The sequence below is a fragment of the Dufourea novaeangliae genome, unplaced genomic scaffold (assembly GCF_001272555.1).
Source record: "Dufourea novaeangliae isolate 0120121106 unplaced genomic scaffold, ASM127255v1 scaffold28, whole genome shotgun sequence".
Taxonomy (NCBI): domain Eukaryota; kingdom Metazoa; phylum Arthropoda; class Insecta; order Hymenoptera; family Halictidae; genus Dufourea; species Dufourea novaeangliae.
Window position 1 is genome coordinate 6,527 of NW_015373917.1, and position 24,082 is coordinate 30,608.

The 24,082-nt window shown below is 38.4% G+C and overlaps 5 protein-coding genes across 5 annotated transcripts in view; 3 read left to right on the forward strand and 2 right to left on the reverse strand.

Annotated features, from left to right (window-relative positions):
- Nucleotides 1–881: 881 nt before the first annotated feature.
- Nucleotides 882–4,862, forward strand: LOC107194278 (dipeptidyl peptidase 9). The gene is made up of 12 exons (XM_015583876.1): nucleotides 882–1,082; nucleotides 1,191–1,431; nucleotides 1,579–1,713; nucleotides 1,791–1,953; nucleotides 2,031–2,272; nucleotides 2,333–2,644; nucleotides 2,718–3,004; nucleotides 3,097–3,410; nucleotides 3,477–3,728; nucleotides 3,797–4,069; nucleotides 4,148–4,553; nucleotides 4,682–4,862. Exons 2-11 carry the CDS (start codon nucleotides 1,262–1,264, stop codon nucleotides 4,493–4,495), a joined length of 2,496 nt encoding a protein of 831 aa, XP_015439362.1. The 5' UTR covers nucleotides 882–1,082; nucleotides 1,191–1,261; the 3' UTR covers nucleotides 4,496–4,553; nucleotides 4,682–4,862.
- A 401-nt stretch (nucleotides 4,863–5,263) lies between these two features.
- Nucleotides 5,264–6,022, reverse strand: LOC107194320 (39S ribosomal protein L51, mitochondrial). Its single transcript, XM_015583924.1, has 2 exons — nucleotides 5,885–6,022; nucleotides 5,264–5,757 (listed from the first exon to the last, which is right to left on the reverse strand). Exon 2 carries the CDS (start codon nucleotides 5,754–5,756, stop codon nucleotides 5,271–5,273), a length of 486 nt encoding a protein of 161 aa, XP_015439410.1. The 5' UTR covers nucleotide 5,757; nucleotides 5,885–6,022; the 3' UTR covers nucleotides 5,264–5,270.
- A 362-nt stretch (nucleotides 6,023–6,384) lies between these two features.
- LOC107194328 (peroxisome biogenesis factor 10-like) lies at nucleotides 6,385–7,821 on the forward strand. The gene is made up of 4 exons (XM_015583932.1): nucleotides 6,385–6,464; nucleotides 6,719–7,071; nucleotides 7,140–7,391; nucleotides 7,464–7,821. The coding sequence occupies exons 2-4, from the start codon at nucleotides 6,784–6,786 to the stop codon at nucleotides 7,773–7,775; spliced, it is 852 nt and encodes a 283-aa protein (XP_015439418.1). The 5' UTR covers nucleotides 6,385–6,464; nucleotides 6,719–6,783; the 3' UTR covers nucleotides 7,776–7,821.
- Nucleotides 7,822–8,055: 234 nt separating this feature from the next.
- LOC107194295 (myotubularin-related protein 14) lies at nucleotides 8,056–11,003 on the reverse strand. The gene is made up of 6 exons (XM_015583898.1): nucleotides 10,917–11,003; nucleotides 10,157–10,713; nucleotides 9,469–9,788; nucleotides 8,938–9,400; nucleotides 8,511–8,849; nucleotides 8,056–8,415 (listed from the first exon to the last, which is right to left on the reverse strand). Exons 1-6 carry the CDS (start codon nucleotides 11,001–11,003, stop codon nucleotides 8,247–8,249), a joined length of 1,935 nt encoding a protein of 644 aa, XP_015439384.1. The 3' UTR covers nucleotides 8,056–8,246.
- Nucleotides 11,004–13,872: 2,869 nt separating this feature from the next.
- LOC107194354 (IQ motif and SEC7 domain-containing protein 1) overlaps nucleotides 13,873–24,082 on the forward strand; it is a 68,595-nt gene continuing 58,385 nt past the window's right edge. The window contains exon 1 of the mRNA XM_015583968.1: nucleotides 13,873–14,410. Coding sequence (XP_015439454.1) covers nucleotides 14,181–14,410 — 230 coding nt within the window. The 5' untranslated portion in view covers nucleotides 13,873–14,180. The remainder of the gene's footprint in view (nucleotides 14,411–24,082) is intronic.

The window sequence follows — 24,082 nt, forward strand, 5'->3', positions numbered from 1 at the left end:
TGTCATTTGTCGGAACCGCAGTCAGAACTGCCACCCTTGTCGAAAGTGGTAAGTGGATCCGAATTGTTTTCCCCGATTAATTCAACACGCGTCGCGGGGAATAACTTTATTCGGGTAGTTTAAAAGCTATAGCGACAAGATACACCGGCGAAGAAGATATTTAAATGCTGTCGCCGTGAAAACCTATTCTTGAAAACGGGTCGTTAAACATTTGCGAGACGAACACGAGACCACGGTACAAAAAGAATTCTTCAGAAAGGTGTCTTAGAGTCGTGGCTAGGGTCTTGGCCGAAGGAGGATATTAAATATTTAACAGCCGATCGCACGTGACCGTTAAAGAATGGATGGAATCCCGAAACGGTTACGTTATAAGTTTTCTTCGTAAAATGATCGTTTCTTCGTAATGAAATTAGACATCGTTTTACGACACCAATTTAAAAACATGCGGAAGGAAGCCCGAGATGCGTGTGTACGACACCGATTAATTAATAGGTATTTGTCAAACGATTATTCTCGTTGAAACTATACTGTCGCTCGAAAGGTTCAACCGATTTAATGTGTCCATTTTAAAACAAATCGTCCGATTAACATCCATTAATTGTTGAACGATAGTGTAATTTCAACAACCGCCGCCGGCGAAGACCGTTAACGCGGAGGACTCGTGAAAGTGGAACCCATTTCGACGGCGAGAGAATATACAGATGGGCAAAGAAATGTACGTGAACGATGTACAGTCACTCGGTTTCGTTGTTTTTACCATTACTTTCTGTCAAGGTAACACGTTTACCGTCGACGAAAGGGGACTAGAGAAGGAAAGGTGCGATGCCTCGTCTGGTCCCGGCGAGCCGTTCAACGTATCCGGCCTCACGTGTTACCGTTTCGTGACAATAGGAGTCGACTTTCGATCGCTGCCAAAAGGACAAGGTTGTCACACGCTGGCCCAGCTCGTGACAGCTTGTCAAGTAGTTCTGGCAGGCCGTTACGCCCGAAAACAGATCCGGGGGAAGTTACGTTCGCGGATTCGCGAAATTAAATATCGTGGCCCGACGAGAGAAGGGAGAAGCTGACAGTCCGGGGAGAAGGTGAAAGCGAGAACCGTCCGCGGACCATAACCTAAAAATAAGCTGCATATGCGCGGCTCGATCGCACAGTTCGCGGCAATTCTCACCACGATGGTATATTGTTTTTAGAAAAACCGTCTGACATGATCGTGCCGGACTGTTGTTCTACCAACGAATGACTCGTCGCGAACGGGAGGAGTATGGAGACGTGCAACGAAGGGGGTGATCGGACCCCGTCTGTCACCACGAACACGAGAAAAACTTGGTCCGAGCTACGAACGTTCGTCAGTGATCTACGCAGAAAATTGTCCGGGGCATCGGACGGCTCTGTGCCTGGATCTATAACGTTTCGTTCGTTACCCGATGGACGGTAAGAGATATTCCTGGAAACGTGACCTAACCCCCCCGACCTAGCGCCATACACATTTCCTTTTATGTACAAGGGGTTTCTTGATCACTTGGCAGAGGTACGTGTGGTAGAATGTACATTTCGATTGACTTCTGTCTCTCGTTTTAGGACCAGGATATATTTCCTTAGCAGTCCAAGTAACGGGTGGGAAACTACTCTAATGTACGTGGATATACCAGACTCAGATTATGCTAATGGTTATCGTCTGTACTGGCAACCTGTTATAGAGGAGAATTTCCAAACGTAATACAATCTGTTCGTAAAAGAATAAGGGTTGACTCTTGATGGTTTCATCGAGCTGTGTTCATGTCTCGTTATAGGGTATCCAGTACCAAGAGACTATCGAAAGAGGAACAGTTGTTGTGGGAAAGAAAGAGATTGGCAACATGGGGTATCACTAGTTATGAAATTCATCCAGATAGTGGGAAATTAGTGTTTCCAGCTGCAAGCAGCCTTTACCAATGTATAGATAGAGGAGTTACGGTATTTCTTGATAATTTTTTTTTTTCAATAGCTATCGTACAAACAATAAGAATAATATAAAGGTGTTCCAATAACAGGCAGGACCACTGTTTCCATCTGAAATTCGTGTGTCTACTTCCGGTGCAAAGTTGTGTCCACAAATCTGTCCATGGAACAATGCACTGATTGCTCATACCTGCTCGGGAGATCTGTATCTGTCTCATAGTATCACAGGTTCTTCCATAAGATTAACTCATGCTAGGAAAGGTGGAAAAAATTTAACGGACGACCCTCTCACAGCAGGAACTCCTTCTTATGTAATGCAAGAAGAATTTACTAGGTGTGTAATGATATAGCGACGCGCGTATCTTCTTAATGTACATCGCGTACGTTCACATAGGTACATCGGTTATTGGTGGCAGCCAAAATCCAACGACGGCGTTTATAGAATAGTATACGAGGAAGTTGACGAAAGCGACGTAAAGATATTTTGTTTTCCGTCGACGTCGAATACCGGAGAAATAGACGAGTTCAGGTTTCCGAGAGCCGGTACATCCAATGCGAAAAGTAATCTGAAAATGGTACAATTCCGACTAGCAAAAACGTTGCATATAGTCGACATTTTGATCCTGGAGCTCCAATATCCATTGCATATTATGTTCCCCTGGATGGAATACATGGTAAGAGTAGGATGGACTCCCGACGCGCAATAGTAAGTAAAAAACATTCGCAATTTTCGTCGCGGATCACAACTATCGTTGCCGTAATGTTATGTATAAATACAGCGTCTGGGTCCAGTTGTTGGACAGAAAGCAGCAAAGGCTAGAGTTGGTTTTATTATCGATAGATAATTTTTGCGAGCCACCCCCAAATGTATACAATTCTGAGAATCATTTTACACCGTCATCGGCGAGCGTTCAGGTGATATATTCCGAACAAAGTTCGATTTGGATCATTGTTAATGATCTTCTTTATTTTTTACCCTCCGACGATCCAACGCAAGTAAAATTTATTTGGGGTAGCGAGGAATCTAATTTTCGACATCTGTATCTCATAACAACCAGCATCGCAGGTGAAACACTGTTAGGGACTGTTCTTTAGAATAACGTACTAATACTTTCAGAGTAAATGATTCGGTGTGTTATTCTTTTTTTTTTGTGGAAGGTATAAGCAGTGAAAATGGAAAATTGGATGGTACCTTGCAACCTCGAGTTATTTCTAAGCTTGCTTTAACCCAAGGAGATTGGGAAGTGTTAGGAAAAAAATTGTGGGTGGATGAAACGAATTCCATTGTATATTTTTGTGGCTTACGAGAAGGTCCTCTGGAACAACATGTTTATGCTGTGTCCTTGCACAGACCATTGGAGATAAGACTGCTTACGAGACCAGGTTACAGTTACAACAGTATATATTTTAATAAGGAATGCACGATGCTAGTGGCCGTTTATAGCTCCATCAAGACGCTACCTACTTGTCAGGTACGGTTAAGTAATTTCTAAGAATTGAATTTAATGTAATCATCCGGACAATTTTTATTCTCGCAGGTATTTAAAATATCGCGAACGGACTGGACGGTGGAAAGTATCTATTTGATTCCAGTTGGATATCTGTTGGAACCGTCGTCTCCTGAAACCGAAATATTTGCCCCGGAGATTTATACGCATAAAATATCGTCCGGGGATACAATTTATTCTATGATTTTTAAACCCCATAATTTTCAACCAGGCGTAAAATATCCTACAATACTTAATGTTTACGGTGGTCCCGAAGTACAGTTAGTGTCGAACACATTTAAAGTGAGTATTACCGGAAAAATGAAAGAAAGTGTCACTGTTTACGTAACTCGACTTATTCGTGCTCGTAGGGGATGAGGCACTTGAGGATGCATATGTTAGCTGCTCAAGGTTATTGTGTAGTATTAATCGATTCTCGCGGTTCCCATCATAGAGGTTTAATATTTGAAAGTCATTTGAAGCACCGAATGGGAACTGTCGAATTAAACGATCAAGTGGAAGTACTAAAGTGGTTAGCCGAAACAACTGGTTTCATTGACCTAAGTCGCGTAGCCCTACATGGATGGTCTTATGGAGGATACTTAAGCCTTATGGGTTTAATACAGTACCCTGAAGTGTTCAAGGTATACTTTGCTTTTTCCTCTCAACATAATTTCAATGTGCACACATGCTGTTCGTATTCGAAGCATAAAATTTTTCAGTTAGCCATTGCTGGTGCTCCTGTTACTTATTGGAAATATTATGACACCGGATACACCGAACGTTACATGGATTTGCCTCAAAATAACCCTCAGGGTTATATGACCGGTTCGATCTTAACGTATGTGAATAAATTCCCCGACGAAGAGAACCGATTACTGATCATTCATGGACTTATAGATGAAAACGTACACTTCTTCCATACAAGTCAACTGATCAATGCTCTCGTAAAATGCGGAAAACCATATCAACTGCAAGTTTACCCCACTGAAAGGCATAGTCTTAGAAGTTTAAACGCTAGCAAACACTACGAGACCACACTATTATCTTTCTTACAAAATCATTTGTGAATTCGTTGCTTTCAATCAAGTATAAAACGGTAACGTTCTTTAAATCCGGATTTTAACAGTTAAGTGACTGCCATTATTTTATGTACATATACTAAGCAAATTAAAAATTGTTCGTCGTAACTTTGAATTCGCGATGGCATAATCTGATACATACAATTCATCTCGATTGGTGTTTCGATTTTAAAGGAATGAACTATACAACGGAAAGTTCTGACCATAAACCAAGAGATTGTTAACCGTTATTGGGATTAGATACAAGTCTGAACGTGGTACACTGCCGTCGCGAAACTTAGCATACGCAATTTGCAGCCTTTTTAACGAGCTACATTAAAGCTTTACAACGGTAAGATTTATTGTTACTTTTTTAAGAAAATGGACAATACTCGCAACTCGTTTGTACATATATACATATGTCTCCATTAGATCTGCATAAATCTTTTTAGAATGGTCCCCCAATTGTACTTACAAGATATACATAACCTTCACTAGAAATATACTTGTCTCTTGGCTGTCACCATTTTATATTTGACTATGTACATACGCGCGAGCAATCATTCACTTTTTTACAATAAACATTGATGATAAGTATTCAACCGGTAGAAATATTTACAAACAAACCATATATCTAATTATTGACTATCCGTCGATAAAAAAAAAAACACTTATTATTTTCTATTTTATTACATTCTTTATTATTGTTATAGTATCCCAAAGTATTAACGGCATAATACTTCAATGTATGAATATATCTAATATTTTATTACACAAATATACATTACTGGTTACTAGCGTATGTTTTAGTTTTCCTATTTAGGTACTTATATAGGTATCTTATTCTCTTTTCTAAGTCTTTCCATCTTGTTGGTCTAGCTATTGGGTATATTCCACGCTGCAACATCTTACGTTTTCTTAACAATACTTGATATTCAATGCCCTTTACTCCTCGTAGCCAAAATGCCATGTTGTACAATATTCTGGTAGGGTGAATATCATTTGACCCTAAAATATCTATGTAATCATTCTGACCGAACAGCGCTCTTTTTTCGGTCCAAGCATCCTTTGGTCTGTAGATTGGCATAGGTAGCTTTTCATCGCTATTACGGGGCAGTAGTCCTGTCCTTGCTACAGAATCGTGATAACCGTATCGTCGTTTAATACGACCCTGTGCCACCTTGTCCGCATAGTAACGGAATCGTACCGGCATTACTTGCGGTGTCCACGTACTGACAGTCGTACGTATTGTATTCATAAACCACGACATGCTACATATTTAGAATTATTAATATGTTGATGCGTTATAAGGATACTGTTTCTTGACTAACATAACCATGATTTTACGAAACGCATTTACGTGTGAAAATGAAATACTACAAAGAATAGAAAACTTACGTTTCACAGTGAAATTTGAAGTTTCGTCTTGTATTGCAAACAAAAATCGTTCAGGTTCCTATGGATGTTAAAAATACTCTATAGTTTTCATATTTTCCAAATACAAACGAGCAGGAACATCCAAAGCTGTGTATACAAGTAAACTATGATAAACTACCCCTAATCTGCCCTAATCAAATGTGTCATGTGTGTGATAAGAAATGGAAGATCATTCGATCTACCTGGAAACGTTTTCATTCCAGAGCATAGTCATTTTCACCTTTGCAATTGTGCATAAACAATTGTCCGTTAGGTATTTTTTAATTAATATTTAATTCATTGTCCACAGAAAAAAATCGTATCAAAAGATTTTGTAGCGCTATCTACGGCAAAATGTCCAAGCTACTTGAAAATTAGTGCCCTATTCTTGCTGCAGATCACGCCACCATTCTCGTTTCACGTCTGATACATTATTTTATTAAATATTTACCTATGTATATAATGTAATTTTTATTGCATAACATGAATAAGAGAATTCGATCCAATGTTTTACAGTATTAGATATTGTAGTTTGTAGCTGTTGATGGGACATAAGCTCTCGGTGTGTATGCAAATGACGCTGATAATGACAAAGTACATATATGTATATCTACTGATTATTTTTTTCGCAATCGAAACATTAATTTGATAGGAGACAAATTTCTTTGGTAATTGGGGTTAGGTTTTCACTATATACATATATAGTATATGAACGTTTTCTTTGTTAACGTGCATATATGCATGTACGATGTCTCGTTAGTTATTTATGTGATTTCGTATGATGGAAATATTTCTTTTCTTGACATTGGTTTACAGGAAGAGTGTATAGTTTACAACTCATCGTAAATGCAATACGAATATTATTAAAATCGTTGTCGAAAATGGAAGTAAAAAGAAAGTATCGAAAATTGAAATGTGCAAGTCAGGCAGAAATTCTACGATCATATCAGAGGGATGATGATTTTGTGAAATGCTTGCGAGAAAAAGTTATTGATCTTTTACAAATTGTGGGAAGGCAAACGGGTACTCTACCTTTCGTTCAGTCGGATGTACCGTTCAAGTTGATTTACTTCTTTTTCACATCGGGTATGGGAAATCAGACATTAGGTGAAGAATATACAGGGATTGTACAAGCAGATTTAGAAGCTCGCAAAGTTCCATCCTTATTTGTACGTATTCAAGACAGAGCTGAAAAGCATTCCATTGATATTTGATGTGATATTTCTCTGTTCTTTAGGCAAGACTAGTATCAGTCATTTTAGAATGTTTTGGAGAAAAAGTATTGTTAAAGATATTAAAGAGATTACAATTATCAATCAATCATCCTCATAGTGAACTGACACCAACAGCTGTGGCCTTTTTAAATACATTTATATCAAATTTATGTAATCTGATACCTGTCTTTATATTAATTCATAAAGGACTGTTTTATATGTTTGGTCGGTATTATAGTATAGGGAAAAGATTAACAGGGATTGATTATGCCAAGGTAACCTGTGCGCAAGATATTTCTTCTTCAATGTTGACTGCTTCACTCTGTAATTTTGTTTTAAATTTAAAGGTGTATGGACATCGTCCAACTGATAGTATAAGTTGGGGATTAAGATTGTTGGGAGTTGCTACACTTACTCAATGCATATTAAAAATCTGGCAGAATAATAATAATGGAAATTATAATTACAAATATGTAGCACTTGAAGAGAAGCACACAATCTGTCAGTTGTGCCTTGAAAAAGAACCAACAACCACCACTCCCTGTGGTCATTTGTTTTGTTGGTCTTGTCTTACAGATTGGTTAAACTCTAAACCACAATGTCCCCTGTGCAGAGAGTATGTTATGTCATCCAGAATTGTATACGTGTTGAATTTATGACTTTTTAAAAATGTAATTACTTCTTCCATACTCACATAATTAATGAATTGAGGGGTAAATGATCTACTAGAATTTTTTTTTATACAGTTTAACATTTTTATAATTTTTCTTACGATTCTAATTACTACACATCTGTGCTAGCACTCATTTCATACAGATGGTAGTAAAATGTATACATATATATGTGATAAATATAAAGAAAACACGTGAACACACACCTATTTACATACATATATACATGTAAATATATACATATAATATATATATATATATATATATATACAAAAATATCAAGTTTTTATTCATATCAAGCGTATACACGCTACCTCTTGTATAACAATGTGTTATTCACATAAACGATAATGTACAATTATTTTATTTCCATTGCGTAGCGTTTTATAAAATTCTCAATTGAATCAAGGTATCAATAACAACAAACTCATGATCGCGGGGAAGTCAATGATGTTATAGTCACAAGGATGTGCGTTGAACGGAAAGGATTCCTACTTTTTCGGCGAAGTTACCAAGGAGCTGGCCGAAGCCGCTTGATTCGGAATTATCCTTCATTCGAAATCCAACGGTATGGCTGTAAGCGTTATAAAATATTCTTCTTAAACACTGCAACTTCTCTCTGCGAGATCTAGAGCGGATATGCATAAGAAATTTGTATTGTATCATTATTAAATATAAGGAATAATAATATGTACGGAGAGATAGAAACTGTTCGCTACTCACTGTGCCAGTGACGCACACGCCTCATCCTCAATAATCGTAGTACTTGATTCTTGAGATGTATGTCCCGTACAAGTTTCGCACAGAGGTTTGCAAACTAAACTAGAAGACGTTATTCCGTCGGTGAGCGGGGCATTGGCGGTCGTAGAACCGCGCAAACTGCCAGTCCCTGATATCATCTGCCAGGAACCACCGGATGACGAAGATTCGTTTCGTTGTCGGAGGCGACCGGGTACAGGAACCGCTACAGGCGAAGTCCGATTTGGAGGAAGTGGAGATCGTGATCCATGAGCCATACCTTCTTTATTCGGGGAAGGGTAAAATGACCATGGTACAACATTCCTGAAAAAAAAAAAAAAAACAAAAACTTATATGTGTATCGTACATGTTTTCATGATAGGGAATTTCTTAGTGGAATGTGTGAACATACCCATTACTATGACAATCATCTTGACTCTCTGTGGAAGCACAGTGAAACACCGCTGGTGGATTATTATCTTGACTATCTCTGCTATTCTGACTAACAGAGCTACACCAACTATTCAGACTTAAGTTGGAACTGACTGAACTTAGTGTTACTACTGATTCACTATCAAACATAACATTATCTAACTGTGAGTCACTGTCGTTGCGTAGAACAGTATGCCTAGATCTATTGTGACGTGGATGAATGCTAAACTCGTCATCATGAATGTGCTTTAAGAAATAGAAACAAAAGAAAAATATTTCCTCTCCTTTGCTTAGTCTGTCCTCTAAATCATGACCAAATAACATCCAGTCGTATGCTATTGTATAATACAGAATTTGATACGCGTTTAGCGACGTGTGTATTGCACCATCAGCCCACAAACTTATCCTCAACAATGAAATAAATAACGGTGTGCGATCCCAACCTGTGGAAATAGTATTTGTTAGTTATATTCATCTAGGAACTTCATTATTTATTAACAGGGATAAATACCTGAGATACAGTGTATCAATATTCCGTTACTGCTATCACTCAAATATCTTAATATCAGTTTTAAATAATTTTGAGTAAGCTTGACTAGATCCCAGACTTGGTATTGCTCCCAATTGATCCGTAACTGAGTAGAAATTAAATCTTCGGGCACACCAATTTGTGCATCTACGTGAGTCTGAGACCAATCGAACACTAAACCCTTAGCCAGATAATCATTTTCTCTAAACTCCCTGAAGAATTCACATCCAGGATATGGCAGTGAAATTAGGGTGAAGTCTGAGTACCTCTTCTCTTTGTCTACTTTCTCCGAGGAAGTCACGCTGAGTACCGAACAAAAGAGCTCTGTTTAACGTCCTCTAAAAGTGGATTCATAGTATAAAAAAAATTCATCATGCTATTAACTGATATGAAACTTCACTGAATCTGTGAAGAACCAAAAAATTGTTTTGACAATTATCTTATACTTAACTTCATTATTGCTTGTGAATAATTTCATTATTGCAAGACTAATCTGCTTTTAGAATATAAATTCGAAATATTAAGTAGTTAATAATGTACAGTAAAAAAAAATGACTACTATTATCAGTCCACTGCATATTTACATGATACTTAAAAAAAAGGAAATATCATTTATTTTATTGAAAAAGGTGCATGCAGAAAAACGAATTGTCTTAATGCATTTGCTTACTTCATTCCAAACTTGACCTTCTTCTTCTCCACCATGAAATCAATAATTGTCCCTACATTAAGCGTTTTCAGAAGTTTGATGTCTTGATGCCTAACTTTATCGAACAGTTGCCAGTCGCTAAGTACAGAGTCACCGCCTCGAGCTTCATCTACTTGTTGTTGAATCGAGACTATCCCTTCACTACCAGCAAATAAATAATCTAGCCCAGATCTACCATAAATTTCAGGTCCACCGGACAATGTGGCCGATCTGCAGACATGTCTACCTTTATACAATATTACTGGCAGTGGAAATCTTGAACGACATCTGGCAAATCTAGCACTCTTTATCAATTCCTTCAGTTTATTGGGGTCATACATGCTCTCATATATTGTTTCAGTTGTGCGTGGCAGTGGCGGCGGTGTATCGCACATATTTGGATTTCTATACTTCTCATATTCTAAAATGACAAGATGGCTAGGATAATGTGCACTGAGATCACCTCCATTATTGTTTATTATAGAGTGAGTATAATCCAAGTCAGTGAGCAGCAGACATCTTTGCATAATTGCTTGGCTCTGGAACAATAAGATCTTTTACAATCACAAAAACCTGGCACATGTACTTCGTGTAAATAATAGAGAAATAACAAATTCGCAAATTTCTGAACACATTCAATAGAATTGAATCATGAGTGCTTTAGGCCTAGTCCAAAGACTCATAGTATCATACTTTGTTGTTTCTCTACCATTGAATATGTATGTTATAAAAAATATGTTACCGTGCTATCTGCATCCTTAGCTCGATAAGTATTTTTTGAGAAGTATATGAGAAGTTTTTGTAAGTCTTGAATAGTAATTTCTGTCATGATTGGAATAAATTTTCCACGGACTATAATATTAGAAACTTAACTAAAATACACCTTTTTTAGGGAGGTCCTAAGTTTCTGTAGTTCTCATGAGTATGGTCACGAGACATTAACTGTGGCCAATGTCTTGCATACGAAAGGAATGGCACAAACACTATGTTTAAAATACACTGCATAACATCACAGCTTAACATCTGTTATACTCTACTTCTCACAAGTTGCTTTTAAGTGTAAAAACACAACATTCAATATAAACACAATGAAATTATATGTTTTCAGGATTTCATTTTTTTTTCATTAATTTTTTCATTAATTTTTTCATTAATTTTTCAGATTTTCATTCATTAATTCTAAGAGGCATTGAGGATTACATTAATGGAGTTTCTATAGAATAAGCTCGATGTTTGATTCAGGAAATGAAGACAATAAGTATTAAAATTTATATAGCAGAAAGCACAAGCTGCACTTTAAACAAATTTATTCTTTAGCAATACTTTGAATAAGATATAAATTAATATTCAAAATATTAATAAGCAAATATCATACAACTGTATGTTATTTGAATAGCACCATGCTTGGAAGAATAAATCTATATTGCTTTGAATTCTTATTCTTATCTAATATAAACAAATATATTGTTTGTGCTGATTTATTGTAGTAAATAAGTTCTTATAATTCTTTATGCTGATTTTAACACTACATTCGACAATCTTTAATTTTTCAGTAAAAACAATAGCAACGTCAGAATGATCGAGAATATCTTGTTCAGTAGAATTCAAACATTATAGAAGGTATCTCGGTTTTTTCATTCGGTTCGACTATTTGCACTGATCGTTTCACTGTGTCGTGTATGTTTTTATTTTACATTCAATTGTAAATGGAGTTTTCCTTCCGTTTTATCGTGTAACAGGAATTCATTCATTCGTCGATTTTAAGCGGGTCTGTTCCGTTCAAGAGAGAAAAAAAGAACTTTTCCACTGTAGTTTGAGCAACAACTTCTTATAGGACAACAATGCGGACAACGCTACGGTATGACTTAACCTGATTTACGTTATGCACGCCGCTTTCATTGTATTTAATGAACACATGAACCACGTCTGAAGAAATTCGTACAAGTTCTGTCAGACGATACTCGATCGTGAAATCAGAGAATCTGTCGCAGAAAATATCCATGGTACCTCATCGCATGCCGATTTGGATGATGATCCAACGGGATAACCTAAACATCACTCCCGAGAAAATGGATTTCGCGTTACCCGCAATAATTCGAACCTGTCCCAAGCACACTGTCATCCTCCTTCCCCTCGTTTCTTGCGTTGTCCCGTGTCTATTCCGTGAAATCTGTTATCGCTTTTATCACGTTTTCGCGTCGTATTTAAAGGTCGCCTTTTCGTTCAAAGGACAGTCATGTCCCTCTTCTTGGACGTCGATCTTGTGTCGTGATCAGAGTACCCACGTCCTTGATTTTTCTCCCTTCACCCACGCGACAACAAACACGGACGAATAATCTCAGATTCGACGAAATAACTATAGTTCCTTTTTCTTCTCTGTCGTATGCTGCACCAGCAAAACGTGTTGTACCAGTTGCCTGCCAGGACGAAAGTACGAAGTGAAACGCGGCGTAGAAAGATAACCTATTTTTGCAATGTGGAGAACGCGTGCTTTGCTCTGATGGTACTGCGAGACATTTTCGCGACTCTTAGAAATGCGTGAAACGCGAGCAGAGATTTTACCCCGTTGGATCGAATCAATTATTGAGATTTATTAAAATGTTATCGTAAACGATCGACGCATGATTATGCAAACTTTTTCTGTAAGTGATAAAAATATATATATATATCACATTTCGCCCTTCGCGTAGTCTGGGAGCGTATAAAATGCGTAGTCTATATAAGAAGTATAAAGAGTTATTGCCATCCGCAATGAAGAGTTTGTTGTTTTAGTTTAGTAATTGGAAACAACGTTCATTGAATTTAAAGTTTATTTGAGTTACCATAAAGTGTAACGTATTCTTAATAATTTATAAACTCTTGTTAACGTTAATATGGGAATTAATGCATTGGAAGAATGTTTGTTTGTCAAGAATGTAATGGTACCACTCTGTTGTAAATGAAGTACTCATTTTAAGTACCAAATCTCTGGCGAGACAATGCTTCCAGAAACCTATTTTAAGTTTTTCATATTTTAAAACATTTTGTTTGCAAAGTACAAAATCACAGTACATTATCATAAGAAAGAATATTTCTGACAGTACTAAAAGGTAAATATTAAACAAGTATATACTGTTGTTTTAGATCCGAAATTCTTTTACCGTGAATAACATTTAAGTCTATTTTTAAACATTGGGCATCAAGACCGTGTGAAAGTATATAGAACATTCCTCTAAACTGTAGTTTGTTAACGTTCTAAAAATACCCGTGCTTTCACTTTTTTATTAAAATGAAAAAGCGAAACTGGTTTTCCCGAATTCTTAATTAATCAATCGTTTCTACAAGGAAACAGCATGCTCGCGTGAAGGTGATGCAGAACGCGTGCAACATCGAAGCGAATTCGAATATTAATCGACGAGCTAAACGAAACATTTGAACATCCAACCATTACTTTACAATTTAAGAAAAGAACAAAAAGTATGTACATATGCATATGTAATTAATGTACATATTTCGGATCATTTTACATGTTATTGACGCACAAAACGTGGGGGGAGAAGTACGAATAATTTTTTCGTTTCTTCTCCAGATGGCTCTGACTACAAGTCCCTCCAGTGCCGTGGCGGTGCGCATGCGCGACCGGCAGGGTATTTCTGGACAAACGATCCAGCGGAATTGGAACAGGAACGGTTCGTGAATCGGGACTGGCACGAGAACACGAGAGGTGGCAAGAGACGCAAGATGGCGAGCACGCGGTGAAGCAGCGTTGCCTCGTCGATGGATCCATCGTGTATTATTCTCGGACAGTACGTCCGCGTTCTGTGTGATATTCGCGTTGGGTATGGAGTCGTGGGCGTTTCAGCGAGTGCCGCGTGCTGATAAACGACGCGCGTGCTGTTGGTGATCATCGTTTTTATCGCGGCCGAGAAACGATTCCGCGGGGCCCGAGCTGCCCACCGAACGCAAGACAGGGGCCAACGAAACGTGTGTGGTGCGCGCGGCTCTCAGTGAAAGTAAACAAACGGTTATGAGTGCTGTACTGGGCAGTGTCGGGGATCCAGCCGGTCTCCTGGATCCCGACGTCGAGAGCATCCTCGAGGAGAAGAACCAATTGATCAGCCGGCAATATGCGGAGATCGAGAGGTTGCAACGGGAGCTCACGGAGGTCATCGGCGAACGGGACGCGTTGCTTTGCGAGGTGTCAAAGTTTAAGTTTGAGCGCGAGATGACCGATCTGAAGCGCCTCCACGATGACAGGTATTTAGAACAAATCCTTTCCCTCTTTCTCGAATATACCTTATCCGTTCGGAAAACACGGTTTAACTTATTGGTACGGATTTCCGAGACCCTTAGAGACTACTCGTATTTAAAAATCTCGTATTATCGTTAGTTCAATTTCAATGCGAAGTGTAACCGTTCTATTGTACTCGTATGATTGTCAACATTCGTTTTCTTTCCGTGAAACTATCGGAATTAAAGGCAGGTCATAGAATTACAAGTTAAATTGCCCTTGCGGGTCACATTGACCCCCGAATTTAGTCTCTGAGGGTCAGTTAAATTACGTTTATTTTTAATACGGTACGACTTCCGTTCGAGTTAATACATTGACTTCCGTAGTGGTAAGCGGTTACTATTGGGTTATATGAAAATAAAAAAATCTAAGAATCCGTGTACAGTGATGTTTAGAATCTTAAAAATATCGTATAAATACCAGCAAATCGACGTTGGTTCACGGGTTTGAATTATTATTCGAAACCGTCGCGTAGGAGACGCTGTTTTGCTCAATGACACCGGGGACTCCCCGTCGGGGAAAAAAACATTGACACCCGGTCGCGTCGGTAGGGTACAATTCCAAACAAAACAATGTAGGCGAAGGTGTTCCGTCGTTATAATTCGCTGTGTTGTCGCAACTGTCACAGGTATATGTATATATGGCTATCGGTGAAACGTAGACACGCGTTGGCCGTATAAATAATGTATCTGTTATTTTTCTTCCTCTTGCACGCGATACACATACTACGTTCCGTGTACCGAATTGTCGGTTTTTTTTTTTGTTTCAAGGCATCGTGCCATGTGAATCGATCAGTCATATAATGTCCACGATATGTTTACTTTTTATTCACGATCTATTATTTGTTTCTTCCTCCCCTGTAAACACGAACGTATAAATATGTTGCACATACGGAAGCATTATTCAGTTCTAAGAACGTTATCGTAGTCCCTGAAAAGGAACTCTAGCATGTAATTGAATTCAATGCACCGTTCGTTACACACCATCTTCTCGTGATCTATCGCAGTCAAACGATCCTGGTTCGTACTGGTTCCGACGCGTTCGTTTGCGTATACAGGGTGATTCACAAATACATGTCAATACTACTAAGTCTGATATAAATGAAAAATGTCATGTGAACATATGTTCTATTTACCTTAGTTTCCAAATTATGGATGATTAAAGAAAACGTTCGAAGTGCCTACCTTGTGTCCCAACATAGTCAAATAGTCTCAAATCCAGTTGATGTACACAATAGTTATAAAATGGCCTCAAAAATAAAAGTCCGATGGGTTGAGATCGTGTACTTCGAACATTTTCTTTGATCATCCATAACTCGAAAACTAAGGTATATAGAATATATGTTCATATGACGTTCTTTTACTTACATATATTAGTGTGTAAATTTACATGCATTTATGAATCACTCATCCTCACAGACTCCTCTTGATTATTGTCCCGAACTCGGGTCCGCGCCTGGACAATAATCGTATAGGGAGAAATGCTTCAGACCCTCGTAAATTCATTTTTTAGTTCAAAGTCCGAGCCTTGCCCCCTCCCCCTCCAGTGGTGGGGACAACGCCTGGACAATAATCGTGTAGAACTAGCCGGAAAATAATCGAGAGGCGTCTGTACAACGAGTCGAAAGGGTAAAAGCACGTGGACGGAAAAACTGTAGGAGAGAGAACGAAAATGGTTTTGTCCCGCTTGGTTCGCGATCGCGATAAATATGATATAATAAGCGTGGAGTTTCCTTCGAAAGTTACACGCTGGTTGCCTCGACAAATTTTTACCGTATCAATTAGTCCGTTACGTGATCATGTGTTTTGAGAGGAACTCCGCATTCTCCGGCGAACGAATTATGTAAAATGTTGCAACAGCCGCGAAAAATGTTGAAACCTTTTGATTTCTAATCCGGGAACAGAAACGACAGATTTCGAAATCATTTCGATTTACTGTTCTTTTTTTTTTTTTTATTAATAGTTATTATCAATAGAAAGATTGATTAGAGTACCTATATCAAGAGTTTCAAGCTGGAGTTCGAAGTCATTATCGATACACCGATAAAAATAATGTAGGAGTACCAAGTATCGCGGATAACAGTGACTAATGTCTTCGCAACAATTAACCTTGATGCAGCCCGGCGTTCCTATTGATTATTGCGACACGAGAAACACAGGAAACCTCTCTCATGCCACATTGTTATTCGTCCAGAAATTGGGTCGATCATTAAATCGCGGGGCGTTATCTAAAATCGCCGTGGCGTACTCGGAACAATCGGTGCAGGTCTCTTTGAGGAAATTCGAGGAAAATCTTAACTGTATATCACACAATGATAAATTCTTGCCGATCGTAGTAGAGTCGCTTATGGTCCGACCGGCAGAAGTCATTGTAGCAGTAATCTATATTCCATCGTGTCTCGTTCGATCGATTAAACACGTGGTTGGTCATAAATATTAAAATGATTTTTTGCTGTTAAGAATATGAATATTTAGATGTTCGAAGTTTCTTTTCCATATAATTCAATGGTACACCCAGGATCGGTGTCCACCATCTCGAATCAATACGTTAAGCCACAGGTCGTATCAGTTTCTTGATTGACTCGTTCGGAGTACCACGCGATTCATAAGCAAGAAGTATATACGGGGTTCTTGCAGCTCAGCTGAAATTTTCTCACCAGCCAACAGAGTGCAAGGTTGAGCACGCTTCGAAGCGCGCGTATCGGGCATCTAGAAAAGAAAAATGCTAGAGGCGCTCTGTTCCCACAGGTTGAGTCAAACGGATGCGACTGTAATCCGTCTCTGGGCACCGTGTCTTACAAAACTAATTAATCATCCCGTGGAACGGTAGGCCACGTTGTGTTCCGAGGTCTTCTATGAGAATATTTCGAAATGGTCCAACGAATATTTTCGGTTGAAATTATTTGGATGGTTGAGCAGGTTCTTAGCACTAGAACTACTAGCAGTGAATGTATATTAAATTAATTTGTAAAATTTAATAATATACATAGTACTATCTAGGGTAATACAGTCTCAGATGAGATGTATACTAAATCAGAAGACAACAATAAATTCCACAAAAAGCGTAGGCCACGTTGTGTTCCGAGGTCTTCTGGGAGAATCTTTCGAAATGGTCCAACAGATATTTTCGGTTGAGATGATTGGATGGTTCGGCAGGTCCTTAACACTAGAACTGCCAGCAGTGAATGTATATTAAATTAATTTGTAAAATTTAATAATATACATAGTACTATCTAGGGTAATACAGTCTCAGATGAGATGTATACTAAATCAGAAGACAACAATAAATTCCACAAAAAGCGTAGGCCACGTTGTGTTCCGAGGTCTTCTGGGAGAATCTTTCGAAATGGTCCAACAGATATTTTCGGTTGAGATGATTGGATGGTTCGGCAGGTCCTTAACACTAGAACTACCAGCAGTGAATGTATATTAAATTAATTTGTAAAATTTAATAATATACGTAATACTATCTAGGGTAATACAGTCTCAGATGAGATGTATACTAAATCAGAAGACAAGAATAAATTCCACGAAAAGCGTTATTATAACTTCAGTAATTGTAAAATAATAAATCTGCGATTCGTCATTTTGACGGGTTTGGTAGTTCGAGTGTTACGGTGCTAGTTTTCGAACCTCTTGCAAATATTTTTTCGCATCACGAGAATGCAATTTTGGAGTTAATTTGCTTTGATCTGTTGTTTCTTCGAATACAATCGTACATGATCGAAAAGGATAGTGATTTCGGTACGAGCGCGAAAAAAGTCTCCGCTGCGACGCTTTCGGTCGCGATATTGTGCAAGTCGCACGTCGAGGTTAACCGGTCACACCAAATATATCCTACGGTTCGTAATTGGCCAGCCGCGATTGGAAACTCGGAGAAATTTGACACACATTCGCGTGTTTTATCCTCACGCTCCTACCCTTCGTCTTTTCTTTTTATCCCTATGCGGTGCATCCAATGTCAACTTGTTCGCAAGACGGTGGTCGTTAGTTCCGTCCTGTCGAACTAGTTCACGTCGTATGAAAGTCTCTCGATACACCTCTCCGTTTTTAACGACGGTTCTTTTTTTTTCTTTTTCTTTTTTATCGGGTCTACCGCTGCGTTTTATCGGGTCGTTGTTGTGCGAAAGACGCCGGAAAAATTGCCCCTCGACGATTCCTTAAGCCAAATATAGTGAGACAACGAATTGAGATCGAGAGGATCAGGCAACGGTTTATGGTTCGTCCCCTTTTATTAGGTCAACGTATAGGTTGTACGTTCTCGATACACTAGACCACACACCGTTTCAACTAGGGGTGGTTTAGACTCGAATTTTTCAGTTCTCGAAACTCGAATCTGAAACTTTGTGAAATTTCGAAACTGTTGAAACTCGAAGCGTTGATTTTGTTTACAAAATGTATATCTTCATTGACCATAGTTACTTTTTATACAGATCCCTCTCGATTATTGTCCACGCTGGGACAATAATCTTATAAGGAGAAATGCTTCAGACCTCCGTAAATTTGTTTTATATTCGAATACCAAGCCTCGGCAACAAAATCGAATGGACAACAAAATATGGTGGGGATAACGCCTGGACAATAATCGCGTAGAACAAGCCAGACGATAATCGAGAGGTGTCTATATACTACCTACTTTTCGGTAGGAAAAATAAAATTTAAGAAAATCGTGTCACGAATCACATGCTCTTGACCTGCACTTCTACGATCACGATCGATCGCCAATCCGCTTATACTTTATACCTTTAACCTCGTTCCGAATATTCGGTGTTTATTCATCGATTTTCGATTCGAGAGTTTCGAATCACGAAGAAAGTGCAAGTCTTCGAATTCTCGAAACTCATTCCTAGTTTCAACTTTACCGTGAATTGTCTAACAGAACATGTTATTTTTCATGCTAATCGTGATTACGATCACGTTTAATCATTGTATCGGTATGTTTATCGCGATACAATCGTTGCTTCTCGTGATTACTAATACGGTTCTCTTTATCACGAATATTATCAGGAGCCTTTCCAGACGCACGCGCGCACCTGTCTTCCGCTGATAAATTTGTTTGCTCGTCTTTTGCGGTAGCGTTTATTCAAGATTCGCGCAAGCCAAAACGGCTCTTAAGGCCGCCACGTAACCTTTTCCAGCCGAGATCCAAGATAGTCACGATCACCGAACTAAATAAATATTAATGCACGCTCTTGCCGGGATTCATCGAGGAAGGGGAGGGGGGGTTGAGAAACAGCCAGAGAAATATACAGTTTCCGGAAAGTTTCATAAATTTTTGCTAACTTTTTACAATCCCTGTCGGTCCTGTGCAGTTCTTAACGTTTTACTCCGTAGAATCGTCGGTTGCGTGAACAACTAACACGAAGCTCGGTTGCCTCTCGAGTTCCATGAACGGATAATTAGAGAATCACTTAACTTGCCGAGTAAGAAATTCAGATGTGTTATTTTATCCATAGTTCCCCAACCAAGCACATCGAGTTCTTCAACCCTTATTCGGATTTTCAAAATTGTTTTGGCAATTGGTAAGTGTAAACGAATTTGCTTTGCAACATTCAAAAAGTTGATGTAATAATAGAGGATTACAAAAATTTTCATTACATTAAGTCTAGTACACAAAGTTTTTCCTAATAACTTAATTGTACTTTTAACAATATTTATACAATTTTTCGTTATCGCAAAAAAATTGGTGCAGGAAAAAACTTTGTGTATTATAGATACTTTGATTTCCCACAAAAATTTCTGAAAGATGGGCATAAAACACATGCATTGGACCAGAATATACCCCTTTAAAGATTTTTGGTGGGTTATTGCAGCACCCATAATTCGAATAAGGATTAAGGATTCCGCTCGTATTCGGTGGTAATTGTTTCGTTCAAATGTTTCAAGAGATGCAATTTGTTTCTCAGGGAGGTAACGCGAATCGAATTTTCCGGTCCTCGAATCTGCGTCTCAATAATCGCTTATCGATGCTCATTGAAGACTTCTTCACCCGGGGGAAAATTCCGCGGTGAACTTCCGACTAGAACTATCCGGGCGCGAAAGTTGCCGCGTCGAAGCAATCCTTTCACTTCAGGGGTGGCGGTGTTCGCGTGACCTCAGGAGGTGTCGATCGAACGATCGACGTGTGGCAAATCTCCAAAAAAATACTCGGAAAGTGTCCGTTTGGGGGTTGCCGTGTCAGAAAAAAAAAAAACGAAACCAAATTGTGAACTGGGTTACACCCAACCGGCATCTCAATGCGACAGGAGAAAATAATCTTCTGGAATTCTCTCATTTTTTAACAAGGTTTAAACTTGGCTTAATTTTTTACTCAAGGGACAGTTCAAGCCAGATATGGGCAAATTTATTATCCAGATAAATAGTTTCGAGTAAAAGATACAAAAAACAGTACTTCGTCGTTTTTAATCTCTTGGAGGATACTGGAACGTATGTGTATTAGGGCTGGGACTATTCAAATAATTTAGTATTCGAATGCTACGAATAAACTTTGAATACTTCAATATTCGAATACTATTCGAATATGTTTTATAGCGATCGAGTAATGGAAAGAATGGTATGATGTGAATTATAAATCAAGTTCTTTAAGTTCATTATTGTGTTCAAACTTTATTGCCATTTAAGACATTCCAGAATATTTACCTTTTTCTAGTTTCAACTTACAGTAGTGAAATGGATTTAGGTCCATTTGTGACCCTTATGATTTATAGTCAACATCATACTATGTATTTGAATACATACTTGATCACTATTCGAATTATATTCGTCAAGACTTGAACAATTGACGTATTTGAATACTGGAAAATTCGACAAGAAGTTCCAGCTCTAATGTGTAATAATTTGATTTTTCTTTGATTCAAGCATTATTCCGAAATTGCAATTAGATATTCACTAGGAAATTCCACAACAAGAAAGTACATTCTACCAGTTGATTGTCAATAATATTTACAAACATATTTTAATTAAATTCTGGTCTTAATAAATTCGTCTCTGAACAGGTGAATCGTTTAACTCTTTGAGGCACACGATTTTAAAAAAAATAAAAACCCTAGTTGCACAGAATTTTTTTTAATATAAAAAAAATTATATAAAAATAAAATATTAAACTCTATGACTATGAGTCACTTCAACTTTTCGAGGTGGGTTAAAATATATCCCACCACGCATAAAAAGCTACGCACAAGGTGGTGGGACAGTTTTTAACCCATCTAACCCTAAAGAGTTAAACGTGGAAATTTCTATTTTTATAATAAAATAAAACGAGTCGATATTTGGCAAACAATGATTTCATCTCGTTAACTGTTTCAACCTCAGAAGAACGTCTTTAAATACTGCCAGCTTTTCACTATATTATCCGTTTAAATATGTGCCGAACTCTGGTTTATGCATTCGATTCAGGGAGGTTCAAAGGTCAGAACCAGTATTCGTCGAAGGATTTCATGCTTGTTAAGAATTCTGACGCGTTCGCGAAGCCGCGAAACGGAAGAAAAACGTTGGCAAGTCATCGGGACTCTGTCGAAACAGCAAGGTCACGTTCACGCAGTTCGCTTCTTTGCTTTTACAACTGTCGTGCAAGGTGAAATCACGGCGAATTCAACGACGCGTAAATCTAGCCTACTTCTGGGGGCGAATGATTCCGTCCGTTGGATCGCTAGATTACGCGAAGCGAATCGTCCACGCGGCTCGATGGACGTGTGACTTTCGTTTCATCGTACGGAACGGAAGATTCTCAGTTTCGATCTGTTTTTAACTGAAATTTTTCCTCAACAATGAAAAAAAAAAAAAAAACAGAACTGAACTTATATGTCCTATATCTCACTAATCGACCATTATATTTTACAATTTTAAATATGTCATACGATAAAAATATATTTAATAAACATTCCTTAACAACCTAAACTTAAATTTAATAATATAATTATTATCAGAAACAAGCTGCTATATACTTCAAAAAATTTATTTTGGCCAACCTTTCGGGAAAAAAAACCACTGTGTGACGTCGAGCCTGTGTGTTGGGGTTCTTCATGGGGTTTCTCCTTTCAAAGGGAACAGCTAGCTTCGGTCTCTCGAACACGGGGGCAAGTCATGGGTAATTCGAGGAGGGAAACAAAGCCATCGATTTTCTCGAGGATCCACCACGTGGCCGAAAGGATACTTATGGGGTTCTAAGAACTCGTGGACACGAGATATGTCCTACATATTTTTCACCGTGTATGGGCGTGTGTGTAAGGTTACCAGTGGCTCCTTACATCTGGAGGGAATCTGTTGACCCGCCACGATGCCTTGCCCTCCCTCTGCTCAAGATTTGTCTCTGCGGAATAGCCCCCGAGTGATTGCTGTTTCGCACGGTCGACAACGACGTACACGCGTCTAACAGATGTGTTCTTGTTCGTTTCGATCGGAACAGACGAGTAGTTAAGAGAACTCTTGTTTCTCCTCTTTCCCACCCCCTTCTTCGATTCTTTTCAGCGGTCGAACGGTCTGGGTGGATGGTTCGACTGGCGATCTAGATGAATTAAATTCAATCACGATCTATTTGCTGGGTAGCTACTGCGAGTGGCTGGAGGAGAAAACGTGACAAATTCTCTTTTTGAGACTGTAACTGTTAAATTTTTTAAAAGTTCGTACACGATGATGAACCTTGATTATTGGGAGACATGATCAAACTGAAAATTTGAAATATATTACACCAGTTTTTTGAGATAAGACTGTCTTTAAGAGGATTCATTTGTTACTGTTATCCTTAGTTCTAGGGATGATTGTAACACCGTATATAATTTGAAGAAAAAAGCAATTAATACAAAAGATGCCTTTAAATGGTATTTTTATTTATTCTATGCTAAGGGTTTTACGGAATTGGAACAAAAAGATACTTAATAAATTTAATTTTGGTGTATTGTTTCAATAGGATAGTCGTATCAAGAAGAAGCAGTGTTACACAACAAATTGTTGTATAACCTTGTTATATAACACGTTTCTATAACTTGTTACAAGATTATACCTTCTGTAAGAGTCTGTAACAAGTTTGTACAACATTTCATTATTTAATAATACCGTCATACTTGAAGTATAACATATAACTTGCTATACAACATTTTCCTTTCAGTTTATTTAACAAATTTTCTAACTTCACCATATAATGTGTCATGCTTTATAGTGTTGACGCAGTTTTTCCTTTGTCCCGAGTCTACCCTATATCTACAGTGCGATCGAATCGAAATGGGAACAGTTAAACATCCCAGTCGTCTGTGACAGCGTATAATTAAGCTTTTCAATTCCCTCGTCTCAAGCTGCACACAGGAACAATTATACTTTCAACGAATCTAGCTTCAGCTTTTCGGACCCACGAATGGTCCCACACCCTACAAGTCTCTTTCATCGTCGTGAAACCGAGTCGCTGCGTCTTTGACACGCGCTGGTCAAAGCCGCCGAAGCGTCTCCGAGTTAATTAGAAACGACGTCGGATGATAATTTTCGTGGCCGTGCACGGGTGTGTAGCCTCTTTTCATTTTCCTTTCCTCCAGAGTGTCGTGCCGCGTCTCGTCGTTCGGATCCCAGTAGGGGCGGTCACAAAAATAGTTCATTTCATCGTGGACCACTGCGAAGAGGTAGTTTGGATTTTTCAAGCCGAGTGGCTTGTTG